This window comes from Caretta caretta, chromosome 10 (genome assembly GCF_965140235.1).
Source record: "Caretta caretta isolate rCarCar2 chromosome 10, rCarCar1.hap1, whole genome shotgun sequence".
In the NCBI taxonomy this organism is placed as follows: Eukaryota; Metazoa; Chordata; order Testudines; family Cheloniidae; genus Caretta; species Caretta caretta.
The window spans coordinates 9,175,507-9,195,087 of record NC_134215.1 but is presented as its reverse complement, the minus strand read 5'-3'; the positions used below and the strand labels follow the sequence as shown (position 1 = coordinate 9,195,087).

The window sequence follows — 19,581 nt, the reverse complement described above, 5'->3', positions numbered from 1 at the left end:
GGTGGTAAAAGTGTCTGGTCACCATTAGAGCGTCCATCATTGCTAGTGCTGCATTAGTGATTAACCAATGCTTTACATAGCTTTTGTAAAAACCATTATAGATGCAGACTGTCAAACACCTTAGGTTCTACTGTAAGCTTTGCTAAATACTCAGTTTAGTTGCATTTCAAATCCATTTCTTTGTTGCCTTCCCTACTGTTCTACCATTCCCCAAATATGGGCTGACTGACATCACTCCCTTAGTCACAATCATCACTTCTTATCCACAGTTTGAGAAACAAAATGGTAGATACCAAGAGTTTAAAGTTGTGAGTTTATTGCATATGTAACAAAAATGAACATGACCTCCTGGGTCCAGCCTACTATACAATCACTGTTTATTCCAGCTGGTTCCATAACCACATTAAATAGAACTAGTATTTCTTTAAATACTTTGATTTAGACATAAAATGAAACTTTAGTGTACAACTTTCACAAAATAAATCTGCAATAAAAACAGTGGGAAGAATAACAAGGATAGCAGCAATACTTAAACAAGACATTACAAAATAATAAATTAAAAATACATTATAAAGTGGTCAAGGAACAAAAATTAACAAATTAAAAACAGAATCACATATACTGTGTTTCGGGACCCTGCTGTGCGACACAGCAGTGACCCTGGGCACAGAGTGTGTGGTGGCAGGGTCTTTACTTTTATGAAATCTGCTAGATTTCAAAACCACCTTCCTTGACTTGAACTAAAAATGTACAGCTGAGCAAGCTTTGATTTCACCATCTCAACCAACAAGCAGCCTTTTAAAGCAGGGCTCTGTCAAACATAATGCCCAAGTTAACTCTAACATTCATAAAGCAGTCTCATTTCTTCCCGATTTAAAACACAAGCAGAGTGGTGGTCTCCTACATCCCTGAGTGTATAGGATCGGCTGATAAGCAATATCAGGGCAAGGACTGAAAGTCTGTACCACTGGAGCAGTTTCTAAATCTGCTTTTGGAATAGGTACAAGAAAGAATTCAGAAGATGTAACTTGCACTTTCCTCAGGTCTGCTCCAAAATGTATTTGTGTACAAGGCAGATGGGTGATAGTGAAATGTGAACGGTAAACTTTTCTGTGTTATTCTTTGGGCAAGTCTGTAAACAACCAACCAGTTCAAACACTGGAAGTTGTTGCAGAGAACACGTTCCATCTTCTTCATGCTGGCAGACCACAAGGGAAAGAACATGCTTTAAAATTCTGGGTGTCAGAGGTGACAAGAACAGACTCAGTAAAAACCTCAGTCAGTCAGTCAATGATTAAGTTCCCTCCAGCACCATCTCATCTCAACTTTCTGCTTGAATTTCACAATTTCTTGGCCATGAAACCAGATGTGAAACCAGAATACTGAGTCTTAGGCAGAACCAAGCATTGTTTTAAACCCACACTTGCCTAGCTTGTTTATTTTCTCCATCCAGACAGTTTCAAGGCCTCCCTCACACATTCATGTACAGAATGATAAAATTAATGCTCCATCGTTACGGTAGTGGCACAAAATTGAAGACAACATAACGGGAGAGGTGGGAAAGCTGTTTCAAAGATTTATCGCTTAAGTAATTTAGAGGACAGTTCCCTCTCCTCACTGCTGCCAACATGGAGAAGGGACATTAGCACGGCTTTTAAATATACAAAAACATAGAATTTTACAAAACAGAAATCCTTGCCTATTTTGTGCACCCAACGAAGTGTTGATCTAAAAAGAGAGAAACTATCACATGCTAACTTGCTTGCTGACTTGCAGTTCTCCGGACTGAGAGCCCTCATCCTCACCTTGATTGGTTTTAGAGAGCCAGCTGTGCTTTTGTGTGAAGCTGGTGGGTTTATTTATTTATTTATTTATTGTTAGCCCTTTCAGTGAAAAAAACCACAATGTGAGACAGCATATAATATTTTGGGGCAACAACCTGTTTTGGATTTTTCCTATCTGCCTATGGTATATTGCACATACAAATGCATTGAAAGGGTTAAATACATCCCATTGGCAGTGACTGATTTCATAGCCATTTTCAACAAGCCAGGACTAGTGGAATTACATTACCCAATACAAGACTGTACAGATGTGCGGCTGCAGAAAGTTGCATTTTTCCCTCTACTGCAAGTGTCACACAATTTCTCCTTCCATGCCCAATAACCCATAATGCAGAAACTGGTCCTTAAGTGCCACTAGATTCTAAAGACTCTACGTACAGCTGTCTGAACAGGTCTTTCTTACAAAATCCTGCCATGTGAGCTTCTCTAGCCAAACTGTGCAAATCTCTCAAAATTATACAATTTCATACTTGGAATGCAATTCTGATACCCCCAACATCAAATCACAAGACTTATGGTCAATGGAAAATAAAACAAAGGGGGAAGATTCCAGGATTTTGACAAGTATATAACTTTTTGTCCTATCACAGTTTAAAGCTATTATCAAATTCAATTAAAAAAGACAAAATAGAAATATTCCAGTAGACATTTTCTATGAACAATCTCTGACCCACAGCTGAATTCCAATGCACTATTCCATAAACATAACATCTGTTAAATGTTTCAGTAATGAATCTCTCTAAAAATCAGGCTTGCCAAAGAAAATCCTATACAAAGCAAGTCTGCTTTACTTATGTTTAGACATGTTTGATGGCTAACTTGCTCTTTATGAAGTCATGTTATTTTGTTAAAATACTGTCTTATCTTGGTGTGCAAACTGGAAGAAATGTTATTTGACCCAGGTACTTGATTTGCTTTCGTTTCCCATTGCACTGGGAATCCATTTTAGCAAACGAGTTAGAGTACCAACCTTGAACATTAGTTTCAGATAGTTGAAAAAAATGCCATATGTGGCACTCTGGAGTAATTTCCATCTCTATAGAACTTAAGATAAAACCTTCCAAAAGCTTTACGTAAAGTTTAGACTTTATTCACTATATAGTTATCCTTTTACCTCCCCCTCAAAAACACCTTTCACAAGGCCAATGACTTAACAGAACTTTGTTCCATTAGCTTAGCTTTTAGCAATTTCCTCATAAAATCTTTTAGAATTTCAACTCACAAGTATCTCTCAGATAAAACAGTGGCACAGAAATCACAGCTTTTTGGATTTATCTGATTTGAAAATTTTGTCTGTTTGCTTTCTCTTTACCAAGCTTCTTTGAAAAGTAGTTACATTTGGACAGACTATGGTAAGTGAATCTGCAGGAGAAATATTTTTCCCATGTGCAAAACAATTAAATTTCAACCAGGACATCCAAAAAGAAATAATATACACCACTTAAGCTGCCCTGGATTCCTTCATTTTTCTAGACGTGAGCCACTACTTTCACTGAGAGCTTCCTGCTAAGGCAGAACTTCAGTTACATGTGCATATGGAGTTTTATTTTCTGCTAGAAATTTGTTTTAACAGGTGTTTAAAACGTGCAATTCTGAATTCCAGTGCCAGTCAGATATTCAATAGCTGCTGGACTCTACAAGAGGCTCAAGCTTGCTTTAAGACAAAATAGCCAGGTACTCCTACCAGTTGCAAGTCCTCAGCAAACCAAGCTCAGATACTCAACTACAGATTGATACTCCTATAAAAAGACCACAGGTCATTGACCCTATCACAATATGTGTTACAAGTCTAGCAGAATATCTGGTGTAATCAAAGCCAAATGCTGAACTTGGCTGCATTTCATTTTATGGGGATGGAAGAAGAGGGTGGGGATTATTGTAACAAAGGGGAGAAAATGGCTGGGAACCACCACCAAAAGCCCCCTCCCCCCACCAACAAAGGAGGGGAAACAACCACATCTCTCTAAGTTGTCTAGTGTTCCAATGCTTCAGACAGCTTAGCAGGAAGTTCACAGCAAGCTTCTTCTAGCTTTTGATCTGGTGGTCCATGAGCTAGTGTCTGTTTCCTTTGGTTGCCTCTTCACTCCACAGCAAATCCACATGTCTCTTCCACAGCTGTCAGTAGCTTCTCATAAAGCTTCTCATATGACTCATAAGGCGGAATGTCAATCCGGTTAAAGCTAGCCAAGATGAAAATAACAGTATGAACATTGCTGTATATGACCCAAAACATTTCACTTACAAAAACCTAGTTAACCCATGTTTAAAGATGAACTCTATAAAATGAACCGTGGTAGAGGTGAAAATTATTAGCTGTTTCAGTGACCAAATTAAACAAGATTAGGGCTTACTTAGCACCTTTTCCTGTAGTTCATGAACCTGCACATGGGAGATGTGAACTGGGGAAAAAGGAATTTTGTTAGCATTTGAGCTTGTTTAACTTCACTGTTCAGTGTTACCCTTTACCTAGTTTTTTTTTAAAAAAATATTGCCTCTAATATGGCTACACTTTTTAAAATAAAAATTTAGCTTTCACACGTAAAATGTTTGATAATTTTTTTTTGCTTAATAATAATGTATAATTCCAATGGTGGAATAAAGTTAAAAGCTTTCAATAACAATACAAACATTTCCATGCAATATTTGACCTGAAAACACTTGCAACATGTAAAAGGCACCAGGTTACCGTGCCTCTGGCTAGCGTCCAAAGCATTTTGAAGCACTGGTTTAGTCATCATAACACTAACTTTTTCCTCGCCTAACAGGGGGAGAAGTTACTGAATCCAAAGCGTTTCCTGTATCAAGACAATGCTACTGCTGTCTGAGGGGCTGATGGTCCAATGAAATGTCAGACAGCAGCGTGCCTAACATACAGGGCAGCACTGGCTACGTACTTTGCCCCAAGTATGAGGCATATTAGGGAGGCAGTTAAGTGGATAATTTATTGGAAGTGTTGCTTCAAAGTAAGAGTTTTCCTACATTTTGGTTCTGAATGCCAAAATACTTAGGGTACCTATTAAAATGGCTTCCTGTAAACGAGAGAGAGAGAGTTGGTCTATGCAAAAGCTAATCTCAGATTCTCTTGAAGCTCAATTCTGCAAACATATTAGTAGTGCCTTTTTTCTAATTTTATAGCTAAATGTACATGCAAGAACACCATTACTGTACTGCTGCACAAGGAATACATGGAATTACTGAATCATTGTCTTTGATTATTTCTTGTAACGTGTATCCCTTTATCTGTGAAGACTTGACAAATGGAAATAAATTAATATACTGTGCACCAACACAAGAGGCAGCAGATTTTAACAACACCTTCATCTTACCAAGTGTGGGCTTTTGGAAGGTTGTCTGTATTTGCATCTATCAAATGGATGGTAAACAGCCTGGGTCCTGCAGCGCCTGTAGAACCTTACAGACAGATATTCTAGTTAACGCACTTCAGCAACACAGTTATAATACATAATGAATTTGCCAAATACCGGGGGTGGGGGGGGAGGAAGGGAATTCATTCCAATTTCAAGCAGGAATGTACTAGAGGTTAACTGCGAACACCAGTCAGTGCAGAGTTGGCCCAGGGGTTTTGGGGAAGTAGCTGGAAGTAGCTTTGTTAAGAACAAAGATATCACCCAACATGGCCCTCAGAAAACATATGGGTTTTTACTTAAATAAGAGCTTCCCCGTTTTCAAAATGGGAGAGGTGTGGGGGCAAGCAGCACTTGGGAGATGCACACAAAACATTACGTCTGCAAGGCTCCATTTATTCTCAGCCAACATGCATCTATAACGGGTCCATTCATAATGTGTTTAAGACACTGAAATTCTGTTGCCAAAAAGGCAATTTCGGGAAATACATTCAAAATCTAATAAAAAAATACTTATAGCAAAGGTTTTGAGTCAGAGTATAAAATCTTCATTTAAGAAACAGTTTAAGTTGTTCATGTGTATTCGGGGACCCAATGAGATTTGTAAATTTCATGCACTTAAATATACAGTGGTTGTATATACAATGATTTTAACTACACCGGGCCAGAAAATAGTCTTCTCAGGAGACTGGCACATACTAGTGGTGACACCAACTGAACTGCTACCTGATAACAGGAATACAGACTTGTCAGTGCATATCACTACTGGCAACCGCTAACGTGCTCATTACTGGCAGAGGTGTTGAAAAATGAGAACTTCAATTCAAGGGCAGGGTTTCAGTAATTAGATTACTAAATTCTAGGGCCACATATTGACATGCTACTATTATTGTGCAGTGAATATGGAACAACTTTTACTGCCTTCTACGACTATGCATTAACTCAGACTCCACATCAGTCACCTTGCAAAGCCTTGAAACCTTGAAGAGGGACACGTGTGGACCCAGTCACAAACTGTAACAGCCTTGCCCTTCTTTCCTCATCAAACGTTTCCACAGCTTGCCAAAACCACTTTACGATATTGCTATCTGCCATGCAGTGCTTTAGACGTGTGTTTGACTTCCAGTCATTCAGGTCTATCTTATCCAGGCCTCCTATTATTAGCTGTTACATAATTAAAAAACACTTTAAAGCAACAGGCACTGAAATGATATCTTACGTTAATATCTATTACCCCAATCTGCTTTACAAACTGTAATATACTGCACATACACAAATCATTTTACCCACAATAAAAAAGTTTTCTGGTACACAGTATATAGTAATGCTACTAAACAGCTCAAGACAGGAGGTGAATACCCTCTCCAATTGAAACGGCAAGTGGATTTTAGGTAGGCGAATGCAATTACTTAAACTGGGTTTTGGAGAAGAAACCAGAGCCACCCCCCTACTTTAATTATCACTAGTTTGTTTTTTTTTTTTTGTTTTTTTTTTTTTTAACATGTAACCTGAAAAGCACAGTGAGACTCCTTACACTGTACCAGAGCTTCAGACTTAGGCAAATGAGGGTCACCTACTGAATCATACACACCACTTTTCATAGCACTTTATCTGGAGGTCTTCCATCCCACCAATGACTACAGCGAAACCCTGCTTAATTTGTGAGATCTTACCAGATAACTGCCAACTGTGCCATGGCATATATATCTATACACTATTCTGTTTATCATCTCTAATAATAGACTACAAAACAAATTCCTCATCTCTCTTCCATAAGTGAAAATGGAATGCTGAGTAGTGGGAAAAAGTCATGATAGGCCACGGTCCCAACCAGCTGGAATGGTGATAAGGAAGTGGGGATACAAGATCCAATTAATTAAAATTAATGATATCGTATATTCCAAAGGTACTCAGACTGTTTCAGGTGGTGGACCACATTTTAAAAAAAGAGTATTGTCTCATGGATCTGTCTTGTGCCATGATCTGTAGACCCCCTTCCCTCTCATTCACATTCATTTAACATTGTGATATTTTCCATATAAACTAATGCTGCCATTGCTACAAAGTTTTTAATGCATTTTTTATTTGCCTTTCAAGGCAATTTAGAAGACTGAAACAAGAAATAGCATTATGTGACTAGCTGGCATGCCACAGATTGCTAGCAAGTGCTTCCAGGACCATCAATGGTCCGCAAGCTACAAGCTGAGAACATCTGCTTTACTATTAAAGGAGCAAACCATTTGCACTGAAAGAACAAAAAACAGAAATAAATGAATGTGATATAAAGAAAAAATACTATTTTAAGTGGCTGCATTTTGAAATTCAGGTTTTAAATAACAGGCCCAGGTCTTTTCTGTATATTCTATACTTAAATTTTCTGCTTTCATTTTAAGTGCTCTAATCTTTGCTCTATGTAGCGTCAATAAATGACCTGGATTGTAAACAACTACAGAAGACAAGCTGTTCTGAGGAGGCTAACAAGCTAGACCCTCTCAATTCCCTGTTTATGCGATCTGCAATATAGAATCAGTCTTATTGCTGAAAAATCCAAAACTGTCCACCCTCCAGCATTAGCCCTTGGTAAAAATACATGTTGTCTAAACTTCTCCCATTTTAGACAGCCCTAGCCGTAATGCTAGTATCTCACGTGTACAAAAAAGCCAGAACAAACTAGCAACTGTGATTAAAAGGAGACAGCTTTCTAGTACTGTTCATTATAATTGAAAAGGGCAAAACAATTTTTACATTAATACTCTAAACATTTGCTCATGGGTCATCCTGATCACAAAATAAAGTCATTCTGAATGATTAACACGTGTACCTCAAGCTCCTTCTGGTCAAAAGGCTTTAGTAAGTGTTGAGGAATAAGTTCATTAAAACCTTTTTGTAGAGCCAGAAATTGTGCCTCAATTCCTCTCATAAATCGCCAGTTTACATACAACCTGGGGGGGGAAGCCCAAAATGGAAAGTTAGGAGCAATGTGCTGGTTAGAACAGGGCCTTTTTATATTAGCAGAGTAGAAAAGTTTGGTCAAAGACCTATTATGGTTTAGATAGACAAAAACTGTGTTTACAGAAAAAATGTTTTTGACCATTTTCCTTCCATAACTACCAGTTCCATATCAACACAAAGAAAACAAGAACTAACTTTAAAAAAACCTCTATTTATTCCTCCTAGCTCTTATGGCACATATACAAATTACACTGGTGTGTCAGGAAGGTATATAAAGATGAAAACTTCATACAAAATCAGGCCAGAAAAATCAGCCCTAACTAGCTACTGAGAATAGGTCACTGGATCTTGTTTGTATCATTCATTACATCTCCCATCAATTCAGAGCATTTGTATTCCCAGCCTAAGGGAAAGCAGCAAATTAATGTTTGAAATACCTCAAAAAAAAGTATTATTCTGTACTTAGGTGTTGCAGATTTTCTAAAAGAAAATCTTAAAGTTTTGCCCTCAACCATCAGTCTCCCTTCAAATACCTATCACCACTTTTAGGCATGTCTGCTAAGCACCAGCTCAGAAGTCTAATCCCAAAATGATTTTAGTCATGTTTTTCAATATCAGTAAGTAACAGGACAGAAGTCAACTGAAAGCAGCAATTAATTAATATGTATAATAATAAACAACTAAGGGAGAAATATGAACCTGCTCTCTACATTTGATATAGGTGCGATCTTGAATTCTCTTTGGATTTTTTCCTAAAAAGAGATGACCTAGCTCAAGCACAAATTATTGGACACCATCCAGCAATTATTGGATGAAATTCTATGTACTGTGCAATGCTGCAGATTAGACTAGATGATGGGTTCTCAATCAGGTGGTCATAACCTGCCCTTCCCATATTGCTAAATAGAAGGTGGGTCTGGTATGGAAAAGGTTTAGAACCCCTGACTAGAGAATTATACTAGTCCGGCCTTAAAATCCGTACCTTATAAATCCTGCAGCAAAAATGTCCCCAAATCTAAGACCCTTAGACCTATTTATCCTTCAGAATAGACTGATTTAGTGCCAGCAGAAACTACTGCCATGCAGAGAACCACAACTCAGAACAGAACTTGGTCTTTCACTCCAATGGCTTTGCAGGGGCTTAAGTGCCAAGGAGTTATTTTCTAGTAATTTGCTCTGCCTGATTGAAGGAACACTGTTTACTTGCTCAGAGAAAGGTCTTCATTCCTCCCTAGACAAAGGAGGAGTCATTATAATGGACACAAGTGGTTGTGATGGGCTGGAAATGGGAACTTTCAGGAAAGCAAAGGATTTTCCAACATGCTTTTTCTAGGAGAATCTTTTTTCCTCCGAGTCCTAAACAAAACATACACTTGTTCACTAAAAACAATTTTCAGAACTCCCTCTAAATGTGCACTCTTCGTTACTTCACTTTTCAGATCCTAAGAATTGTATAAAGAACTCATCTTCTCCAACCCCTTCCTGTTATGTCTGGGGCAGCTGGTTCTTCCTGTGATACCTGACATATTCTTTCTTGTTCTCTTCTGTAACAGGAACATTTCTGCCATTTGGTTTGAGCTCATGCTGCAGAATCCGCCCAAAAGCATTGTGTTCCACACAGAAAGTATGGTCCAACACTGGGGTGATGTCATTCTCTCTGTCAATTAAAAGGAAAAGGATAAAACTGACATTCCCCCCCCCAATCTGTTGATGCACACAGACCAGTTGTTTATTGAATACTTAAGCAAGTTAATCTGTGGAGTGAAGGGTCCATCTGCCATCTTTCATAAGCCCTACATTTACTGTTTCCTAAGTTGCCTCTCTCATATATTGCCTTGTGGGTTTCATAAGCCCAACCTATATGTTAGTTTCCCTTTTCTCTATCACATTGGCACACCCTGCTAGTAAACAGACAGTTAATTGTTATATTTAAAATATAATTAACTGATTTGTTGCCAGATTTCAACACAAAGTATGAGGAAGATCATGTAACTTTCTGAACTGCTGGTGAATTGACAATGAATTAGAACACAAAAGGAAAAGCTGCATGGATAAAAATGATTTGTCTTATGACCAATGAAACTCTGAAGGAATTTCAAATATATCTGAGTAAATCTAAGAGGATGTGACTATAAAAGATAATTTCTTATGTATGTCTAAAACAGTAGAACCAAGGGCACACTCCCTCACTGATTGTTTCCCAAGCAATCACACACAGAATTCATTAGATTTTGATATAAATAATTTCCACAACTGAATATTAGGCAACTAAGGACAAGGTTAGGATTTCCTTGAAGGATCCAGCAAGAGCGGAACGGTGTCTGTATAAGAGTTTTCCTTCACAAGTACCTTCAATTCTTGGATTGGGAAGCAGCGGCTAGGAAATTGCGTGTTTTTGCAAAATCTGCTCTACTGTGAAGGCTCTCTTTTAATGTGATATCTTACTACCCCTGAGGTCTAGTGCTCTGTCTTCAACAGTTAAGTACTTGGTAAATGAATAGTACTTACAAAATCCAAACTAAACTCTTGTGCAGTTCTGGGTCAACAGATTCCAGATCAGATAGCTGAATGGGTTTCCCCAGCAGCTGTTTGTAGAAGGGAACTGTGAAACCCCCATTGATGTAGTGTCCATGGAACACAGCTAAACCCATTATCCGACCAACAAAATGGAAATATGATAAGTGATCCTGCAGGGGACACAGAAGAAAAAGAATAAATCATTGGAAAAGCAGTCCACCGCTGACATCTTGTGGCTATATTTATGCCAGTAGCAATGACTTTGTATCCAAAGATTTGCAACCTGCTGGGAACCAGGAGGTATGTCTACACTGCTATGCAAGCCTGGGCGCACTCACGTTTGAGCCCATACTCCCTTCTGTCTACACACAACTCTCTCAGGCTCTGGTTCAGACCTAGAGTCCTAGGTTCCTGCAATATTAGAGGGTTCAAACCCTTCTGCTTTGCAGTGTAGATGCAGCCTCCTGACTGAAGTCCTAGAAGTCCACCAAAGGTATCCCACAATCCCATGGTCCAACTTCCTTTGTCCTCTCTATCCCAAGAACCGCCAGCTGACTGCAGGGAAATGGAAGCATCCGCCCCCCTCCTCCTTGCTGTAATACAGAAGCTTGGTGGGTCAGTATTTAAACCATGCATTGTTTTCTGACCAGCGAGCTGCAAACACACCATCAGAGAGCTTTCTGTGTTTGCAATGGAGACTGAACAGAAAAAGTGAGTGAGGCCAGCGAAATGAGACAGCTGCTGAAACTGGTCCCAGAGGAGGCTTTGCCTCAGGAGCAGCACAACCTGGGGCCACACTTGGAGGAGCTTTTTGATGCCCCATCCTCACCCCTAGGAACAGCCCATTCTCTCAAAGCCAGAAATTACTTCAGGAATGTCTATTATGCTCAACATGCTGGAGTAAACCACACACCTGATTGCCTCAGAAATCTCTGCCACCACTTTACCCACGGTTGATTTTTCCAACACCAAACTGGTTGGCAAAGAACCCGTAGCAGTCTGGGGTAGCCAGCCTCCAGACTGTTATAGCAACCTGCTTCTGGACCAGCATGGCTGTCCTCGTGTAGCTTTATGCTGGAGGGAGGTGTAGGTGGGGGTAGGGGAGAGGTAGGGTAAGCTGCTCACAAAGTTCCAGAAATGTAGCTTTTCTTCATGTGAAAATTCTGAACCCATTGCTGATCATCCTGTCTGCATGATGTTGTGGTCCCACCAGTCTATGCTTGTGGCTCTACTCCAGAAGAGCTGATCTACGTAGGGGGCATCAGCAGCTGTACTGAATGTGCAGCATCAGCCTCTTTAAGTCTACCATGTTGTGTTCTCCTTGTTTTCTTCCTCCGCCTCCATCATAAGCTTTGTCAGGTGCCTTTGATGGGCCAGAAAACACCACTGAAATGTCCACCAGCTTCTCATGGAAGCTCTGCCTGTTTCCTGACACAGGAGTGAAAGCACAAGCAAGAGAAGCCAAAACATTGCTGGTTCTGACAGCTGGGAGCACAGAGACCAAAATGACTGCTTGGCAGGATGTGTTAGCTAGCTGTTCAAATGTCCTGTAACATGCAGGGTGGACAGTCAAGTTTCCCACATTGCACCATGGTCAAAAGGCTAAAGCTGCCACGTTTCAGGAGTCACCGGAAAGTCTGGGATATGGTTGGTGGGACTCAGGCCTGCATGGTGCACTGCAGACACCAGAGCTCTGAGTTCAAGCCTGGGGTAGAAAATTCTTAATGTACAGTTGACAATCAGTGTAGATGATCAAGCCCTGGGTTTTCTAACCCACAGTCAGCTGACGCGAGTCCCACTACCCCTGGACTTACACTGCAGTGTAGACATATCCAAAGAGTCATTATTTCACCTACTGTCATATGACCAAGCACAAAAGAGCCATTTAATGATAAGATGTCACAGACGATATCTAATGAATTAACTAGATCAACTTAATTTGGAATGGTCTCCAAACAACATCTGAAGGGTCCAAAATCGAAAAAAGAAATGCAAGAACATGAACCCAAAGAAACCCTTTAGAAATACAAGCAGAAGGGAAAATCCAAACAAATCAAATGCTCATGAAGTAGAATATTCACCCCTTCACCCCTAAATCTTATTGATAATTTCTTCTGTTGGAAGTTGGCAAATAGCTCATTTCATCCAGCTCTAGACCAGCCACATGTTGCTTATGCTTGCAGGTTTGCCTCAATTTTTAAGGAGTAGGCTTTTTCAACCTGAGGCCAAATTTCTTCCAATACATCCTCTTGCACAGTGCCATCTTAACTTGTCAACATTGGGATTTTAGTCACTGATTTAACTGCATGAGGTGTAAGTCATGCCTACACTAGGGATCCCTCCCAAAAAATCACAGCCCAGGAGGCTGTGGCTGCAAGAAAAGCCCCTGGTGGTCACATGCAGCCACAGTGGCCGCATTTGAGAAACGCTGATCTACTCTGACCTCCTGCATAACACAGCCTAGAGGTCCTCCCTGAATTAATTTCTGTTTGAACTGAGAAAATCTTTCAGAAAAACATACAATTTTTAAACCAAGACCGGAAGTGATGGAGAATCCACCACAACCCTTGTTAAGTTGTTCCAAAGGTTAACTTCCCATCTGAGTCTGTCTAACTTCAACTTCCAGACATTGGATCTTGTTATACCATTGTCTGCTAGACTGAATATCCAATCATCAAATTTTTGTTCCCCATGCAGGTACTTATAAACTGTGATTAAGTCACCCCTTAATCTTCTCTTTGTTAAACTGAACAGATTGAGCTCGAAGTTTTTCACTATAAGGCACAGCTCCCAATTCTTTAATCAGTATCCTTGGCACTTCTCAGAATTCTATCCTGTTTATTAATAAACATCCTTTTGAGTTGTTTACCCCACAACTGGACACAGTGTTCCAGTAGCGACTGTACCAGATGCCAAACACAGAGGTAATATAACCTCCCCACTCTTACTTGAGGTTCCCCTGTTTATGCATGCAAGGATCACATTAGCCCTTCTGGTCAGAGTCACACTAGAAACTAATGTTCAACTGATTATCCACCATGATCCCCAAGTCTTTTTCGCAGTCACTGCTTCCTAGAATAGAGGCCCCCGTCCTGTAAGTATGACCTACATTCTTTGTTCCTAGATATATAACTTTACATTTAAGCCATATTAAAGAGCATATTGTTTGTGCTCAGTTTACCAAGCAACCTAGATAACTCTGTATTAGTGACCTGTCCTCAGTGTTATTTACACTCCCCCAATGTGTGTGTCATCTGCAAACTATCAGTGATGATTTTATGTTTTCTTCCAGGTCACTGATAAAAAAATTAAATAGTATAGGCCAAGAACTAGTCTCGGTATACCTCACTAGAAACACCCTCTCAATGACAATCACCAGTTTATAATTATGTACTGAGACCTGTCCATGAGCCACTTTAATCCATTTAGTGTGTGTCATGTTTAATACTGTACTAGTCTAGTTTCTTAATCAAAATGTCATGTGGTACCAAATCAAATGTCTTAAAGAAGTCTAAGTTTATTACTTCAGCACTATGACCTTTATCAACCAAATTTGTAATCTCATAAAAATCTAAATTAGGTGGACAGGATCTATGTTCCATAAACCCATGGTGACTGACATTATATTACCCTCGTTTAATTCTTTATTAAATGGAGTCTCATATTGACTTCTCTGACTGAGGGCAAAATATGTGGGGCCACTCCACTCGTTGGGTAGGCATTGTTCAGGAAGGAATAGTGCTTACACTTTCCAATACTTCCCAACCCTAGTATTTAAGAGAAGCTGCACCCATGCATATGGTCTTAACGGACCAGGTGTTTAACAGTACCAAAGAAGCTCACATGACAGCACACAGCAGTGCTGACATATCATAAACCACATACTACTTCCTGGTACATCACTCTAAAACTTGCTATTGCATTAGTTCATATCCCATCACAAAGCTTTATTGTTTACCCTCTTAAGATTGGACAATTATTTACAGAAGTAGAAGTGTGGTTGAGCTCCCACTGAAGTTTAACACATATGATTATTGCCCTAATGTTAATACTTACAGGATTGATAGAAGAGTCTGGATTGATTTGCAGCATGTAAATATTGTCAGTAGAGTACTGGAAGAGTCCATAATAGGGGTTCAACATTTCATGGCACAGTAAATACAACCACTCTCTGCCAAACAAAGCAGGATTTTAGTGAAAGTTTCACTGAAATTTCAAACATTTATTATAACTCTGTCAAACAGTCCTGAATGATTTATTTTCAATTTTCTATCAGAAATCTGGTAATCTATATTGCTGAGGGTGGAGAACGATAAAGCTTCCTCTAGGAAGCCAGGAAAAGTCTGGCTCATTTACATACAGATTTTGATTTTACTTTAAAAGTATTGTCAAGGAAATTAGCATTAATAAAAAAAAGTGGGAAAACAGACTCTAGTAAGCAGTTAGGGTAATGTAATCATAACTCATACTTTTCACTCGAACTGTGGGACTGAGTGTGACCAAAGGAAAACAAGTTGCTGGGTTATTTAATCAGTGGATTGGCTGGAGCCCCCCTAACATGAGTGTTCATAATATTTCCAGATAGCTAGCTCTGCACTAACTTTTGGTGCAGAGCTAGCTAACTGGAAGGATATGAGGCACCACTGGGCAACCTTTACTATGCATTAAAGTTTTTGAGCAGTTAATGTGTATTTGGGTCATATGTTCATATAAGTGATTAAGTGATGTAGGAGCCTAAGCCCCACTGACTTTCCAGGAGCTTTAGGCTCCTAAGCCACTTGTGTGCTTTTGAACATTTTACCCATATAGCGGGGTGGCTACCCTGCTCCTAAAATAGAAGGGGCTAAAAGCAGCCCTGGAGAGGGCTGTGGCTGGCTGATTGGGGAAGCAGCCACAGCTGGGCCACGCCCCAGTCAGGCCCCAGCTGGCCTGTATGAAAAGGCTGTGAGCCAGAGGCCAAGGAGTCTCTTTCGAGGCTGGGAGAGAGCAGGACCTGGCTGCCTGCCTGACAGGGTACTGTGGGTGGTGCTGTGCTGGGGAAGGAGCAGGCTGAGCAGGGGTGCTCCAGGCTGTCAACTCCCCAGGCTGTAGGGCCTGGTCCAAGGCCGATAGAGGTACTGGGAGGCAGAGGAAGGCAACAGATCCAAACCCCCTTGCCTATGATGAGTGGCCTTTACACTGCCGTCTGCCTCAGGGTGTGGGGGCTTGGCGATGACTGGCAGTAGCCCCGACTGAGGCAAGGTGGGGATAGTGGGTTGGGGATTCCCCAAGAAGGGGAGACCCAGAGGCAGAGTGTGGGGGTATGGCCAGGGGGCAGAACCCCAGAGAAAGGGGCACCGGGGTCTGTGAGGGACACGGGGGCCAGAGTTCTGAGGATCACCGGCCTGCCGAGGGTGCTCCAGGCTGGAAAAGAGCTAATTCCCAGCAACCAGTAGGAGGTGCAGCAGGGCTGAGTCTGCGCTCCTTTACAACCCACTGGTGCCTTAATTCAGCACCCAGTCTTTAAAATTACAGATTTATATATGCATACATTTGAGAACACATACAAACATGAGTTTTGAGGAAAAGTTAAGTTTAAGGGCAATGATGTAATTGAAGGGACATCAACCTGAATTAGTCTTTTTTTTTTGGGGGGGGGGGGAGCAGTATTCAGTAGTTTCATGTACTACACATCTGCCCCACCAATGGGTTGTAGATTTACAATCACATTTTCGTATTTAAAAATATGTTCTTTTAATTCCTCTTGCTGTGTGACAACCATACAAAGCTGACAATTTGGAAGAAAAGTGTGATTATCCAAAGTATGCCCAACTGAAATGAGGTTTATTTCAAACCTACTTCAGTTATAGAATTTTTAGGTATTATTACTAACAATAGTAGGAAAAGTTTTCAGACTTAAGTGACAGTTTTATGTTGACAGTATTCCCTCCAAAATGATCTGCAATTCAACCCGTATTTTCCCACACTTCCAGTAACAAAAGCAAAGGAGGAATGCGGCAGCAAAACAAACATACAGTAAATATTTTGCCTAAAGGATCTCTCATTAAAGCCAACTGTATAACCAAGTGACTCACTGTAAGAAAAAGCAAGGTTTTAAAGTAATATTTAAAGGGGAAATGACTCAGAAGTACTGAAGTGCTGGAAGGAAGAGTCACAGACAGCACAGTAATAGTAAAAAAGCAGCTTCCAATTGTTAAGCATTGATGTGACATGAAAAAGGAGGGGCAAAACCAAAAAGAATAAAGCAAATAAGAAAAATTACAAGCAGAATTTTGTGGGAAGTCAGTTTTTGGATAGAATTTGGAGATGGACAGGATCTTGATGAAAGTAGCAGGGGTTATACTGTTCCACTATCTGGAACAAGAGAGTAGTCTAACTACATAATTCTGGATCCTCTGAAGTTGTCTGCAGAGATTTGGGAAAATCATAAAAAGATATGGAACAGCATCCGTCTAGACAGGAAGTGATTAAGACCTGAATAAACATTGTAGCAGAGGCATTGTCAGGGTAAAGATGAATTCTCACAGCATGTTAGTGGTGGCAACAGGTGTAGGTCACTAAGCACTTTAAAAGGCTGTTTTACAGTTAAACTAAAACATTCCAGACAAAAAGGACTAAAAAAATCAAGGTCTCACCTTGCCACTCCACCATAATCCAAGCCTTCTTCTCCTCGAAATTTCACCATCAGCCTCTTTTTCAAGTCTTTTGGCCTCATCTTCATTATCTGACGGTAGGACTCCTATATATATTACAAATAAGACAGTTCTTTCCTTTCCATGGTTATAAGTCTACTATAAAACACTAGAACCATATAGGTTGTCATTTGAGTCAAGATTTCCCCAGTATAATGAATTAGAGTATTTCATGGTTGGTGTCAATGTGAACTCCAATAACATCCCACTAGTATTAGTGTTAAATAGGAGAAGATACATGGAGTCTGATTCTATAAATTAAGATGTTTTTTCTATGTACACATGATCTTAATATTACCCATTCCCAGAATAAGAAGAGACTTCCCCAATTAAAATAAATCTTTATATGACTGAAAAGCACAAGCAATAATGTCAATCAACGATAGATGGACTGAAAATACAACTAAGGGATTTCACTAAGAAAAATTCAGATTAATTTGTTAAAAATCTAACCAAACTGTCACATTAAATTCTTGACTGCTTGTAATTTTAGATAAAGAGGGTCAAGTTTCCTGCGAAGTCTACAGAAAGAAAAAAAGGTTTCAGGAGACAAGACAAGCTGCACAAGTGTGGAAATGCCGGCACAGACTTCTCTCTGCATGGCACGTTCTGAAGATATTTTCATACCACCACAACCTTATATTCAACATTTGAACCTCAGCAGTTAACATTTTCCTCAATGTTATTCCCGTATATTTTCATACTGTGCTGCACTGCATTTAAAAAAAACTCTGTCGGTGTCGCGTTGCATGACCTACCCTCCCCACGCTCCTAAGGGAAGTGTGTGTGGGGGGGGGGGGCGGGAGGGAAGTACTCAAAACAAGCAAGGGCTCTAATCACAAACTGAAACTCAGAGTTAAGAAGGTAATAGGATTGGTCTGCTACCCAGTCAGAAAGGTAAAAAAAAAAACCAGACAGATAATTCAATATGCTCTGAAGTGGTACTTCAGCTGCTCTTCTCTAGCCACAAATTTAAGTATGAAAAATAATCCTGCAATTTTGTAGCCCAAGCTTATGTTTTACGGCAGCTTTATCTCCTTAGCCATATCTACTTTTGTACATGCCCTAGGATGAATCAGATTCACTGTGACCAAAGAGCAATTTTGCATAAGAACTAACAGCAGCATTTGACTCTCACATCTCATCGGTGATGCACAAACCTACATACCTCAAATATTTCTTCTCTGGATACTTCAATGCGGCAGTGACCAGCTTGTGGTTGCTGAAGAGAGAGTTCATGTCTAAGGACTTTTAATTTCTGTACTAAGTCTCTTTCATATCTTTGTGCAGGCAACTCCTCACCATCTTCTAATGACCCCTCATTTGGGACTGGCAAAGGCTGGCTCGGTTCTTTTAGTTGGCATTGATGGCTTTGGAAAAAACGAAGTAAAACATTTACTCTAAAAGCAAAGCAGTAGAAAATGTGGCATAAGGCGATGGTCGTGACAATGAAAGAACTAGTTAACCCGCCTTTTCATTAATACTTAAATGAAGCGAAGTGGATTGAGCAGCATAATTACTGCAGCCCTGCTGCCTTTTATTGGAGGCTGTAACAAATCAGGATACATACAAAAACTGAGATAACTCAACTATTCCCAATTCAATGGTTCATGATAATACTATTAATTAAGAAGTTCTGAAAGAATATTATTCACCTTTGTACAACGCTTATATTGACTGCTGACTGAACAGTGATGAAAAATTTCATTGACTTCTCCAACATTGAGACCACTTTAAGAGCTAGGACATTCCATTACAAAACTGTTTGCATAAGAGCTTTATAAATTAAAACAGCTTAAGACCACATTCTCATTGCATTTTACTTGGGCTCCATGCAAGTAAAACAAACACCAAAATGAGGTAGTAAATACTGTATCTATTGTTAGGATTAAAAAAATATGCTGGTCTCAAAAAGTTACAGCATTATATCTAAATTTAACTGATTAGGGACAAAGAAAAAGCTAAGCTATTTTTAAAAGATACTTCAAACCACAGGAGCCTAAAATTAAAAGATGAATTCTCTACCGTGTGAAGTTCTTACTTCATAATGTGATGTAATCTTGGGTCTGTGAACTGTGTGGTTCTGTTATTGTGATCTACAAAATATATTCTTCCAGACACTGTACTTCTCACTTCCCAACCCGGTGGCAGAGGTCCTAGTTCATCACAATTCACACTGTTAAGGTCTCTAGAGAGAGAGGAGAAGGAAAA

General features: G+C 39.8%; 1 protein-coding gene across 4 annotated transcripts in view; it reads right to left on the bottom strand.

The window, feature by feature from the left end:
* Positions 1-299: 299 nt before the first annotated feature.
* The window catches only part of SMURF1 (SMAD specific E3 ubiquitin protein ligase 1), a 58,873-nt gene continuing 39,591 nt past the window's right edge, over positions 300-19,581 (bottom strand). The window contains exons 9-18 of one of the 4 annotated variants that reach the window (XM_075117588.1): positions 19,412-19,558; positions 18,539-18,770; positions 17,314-17,417; positions 14,735-14,849; positions 10,670-10,848; positions 9,681-9,818; positions 8,031-8,151; positions 6,172-6,373; positions 5,171-5,246; positions 300-4,024 (exon numbers count right to left, since the gene is read on the bottom strand). In XM_075117588.1, the coding sequence (XP_074973689.1) occupies positions 3,925-4,024; positions 5,171-5,246; positions 6,172-6,373; positions 8,031-8,151; positions 9,681-9,818; positions 10,670-10,848; positions 14,735-14,849; positions 17,314-17,417; positions 18,539-18,770; positions 19,412-19,558 (1,414 nt within the window). In that variant the 3' untranslated portion in view covers positions 300-3,924. Of the gene's footprint in view, positions 4,025-5,170; positions 5,256-6,171; positions 6,374-8,030; positions 8,152-9,680; positions 9,819-10,669; positions 10,849-14,734; positions 14,850-17,313; positions 17,418-18,538; positions 18,771-19,411; positions 19,559-19,581 lie in introns of all 4 variants that reach the window. The other 3 variants (XM_075117587.1, XM_048866663.2, XM_048866662.2) reach the window with 3 other exon arrangements.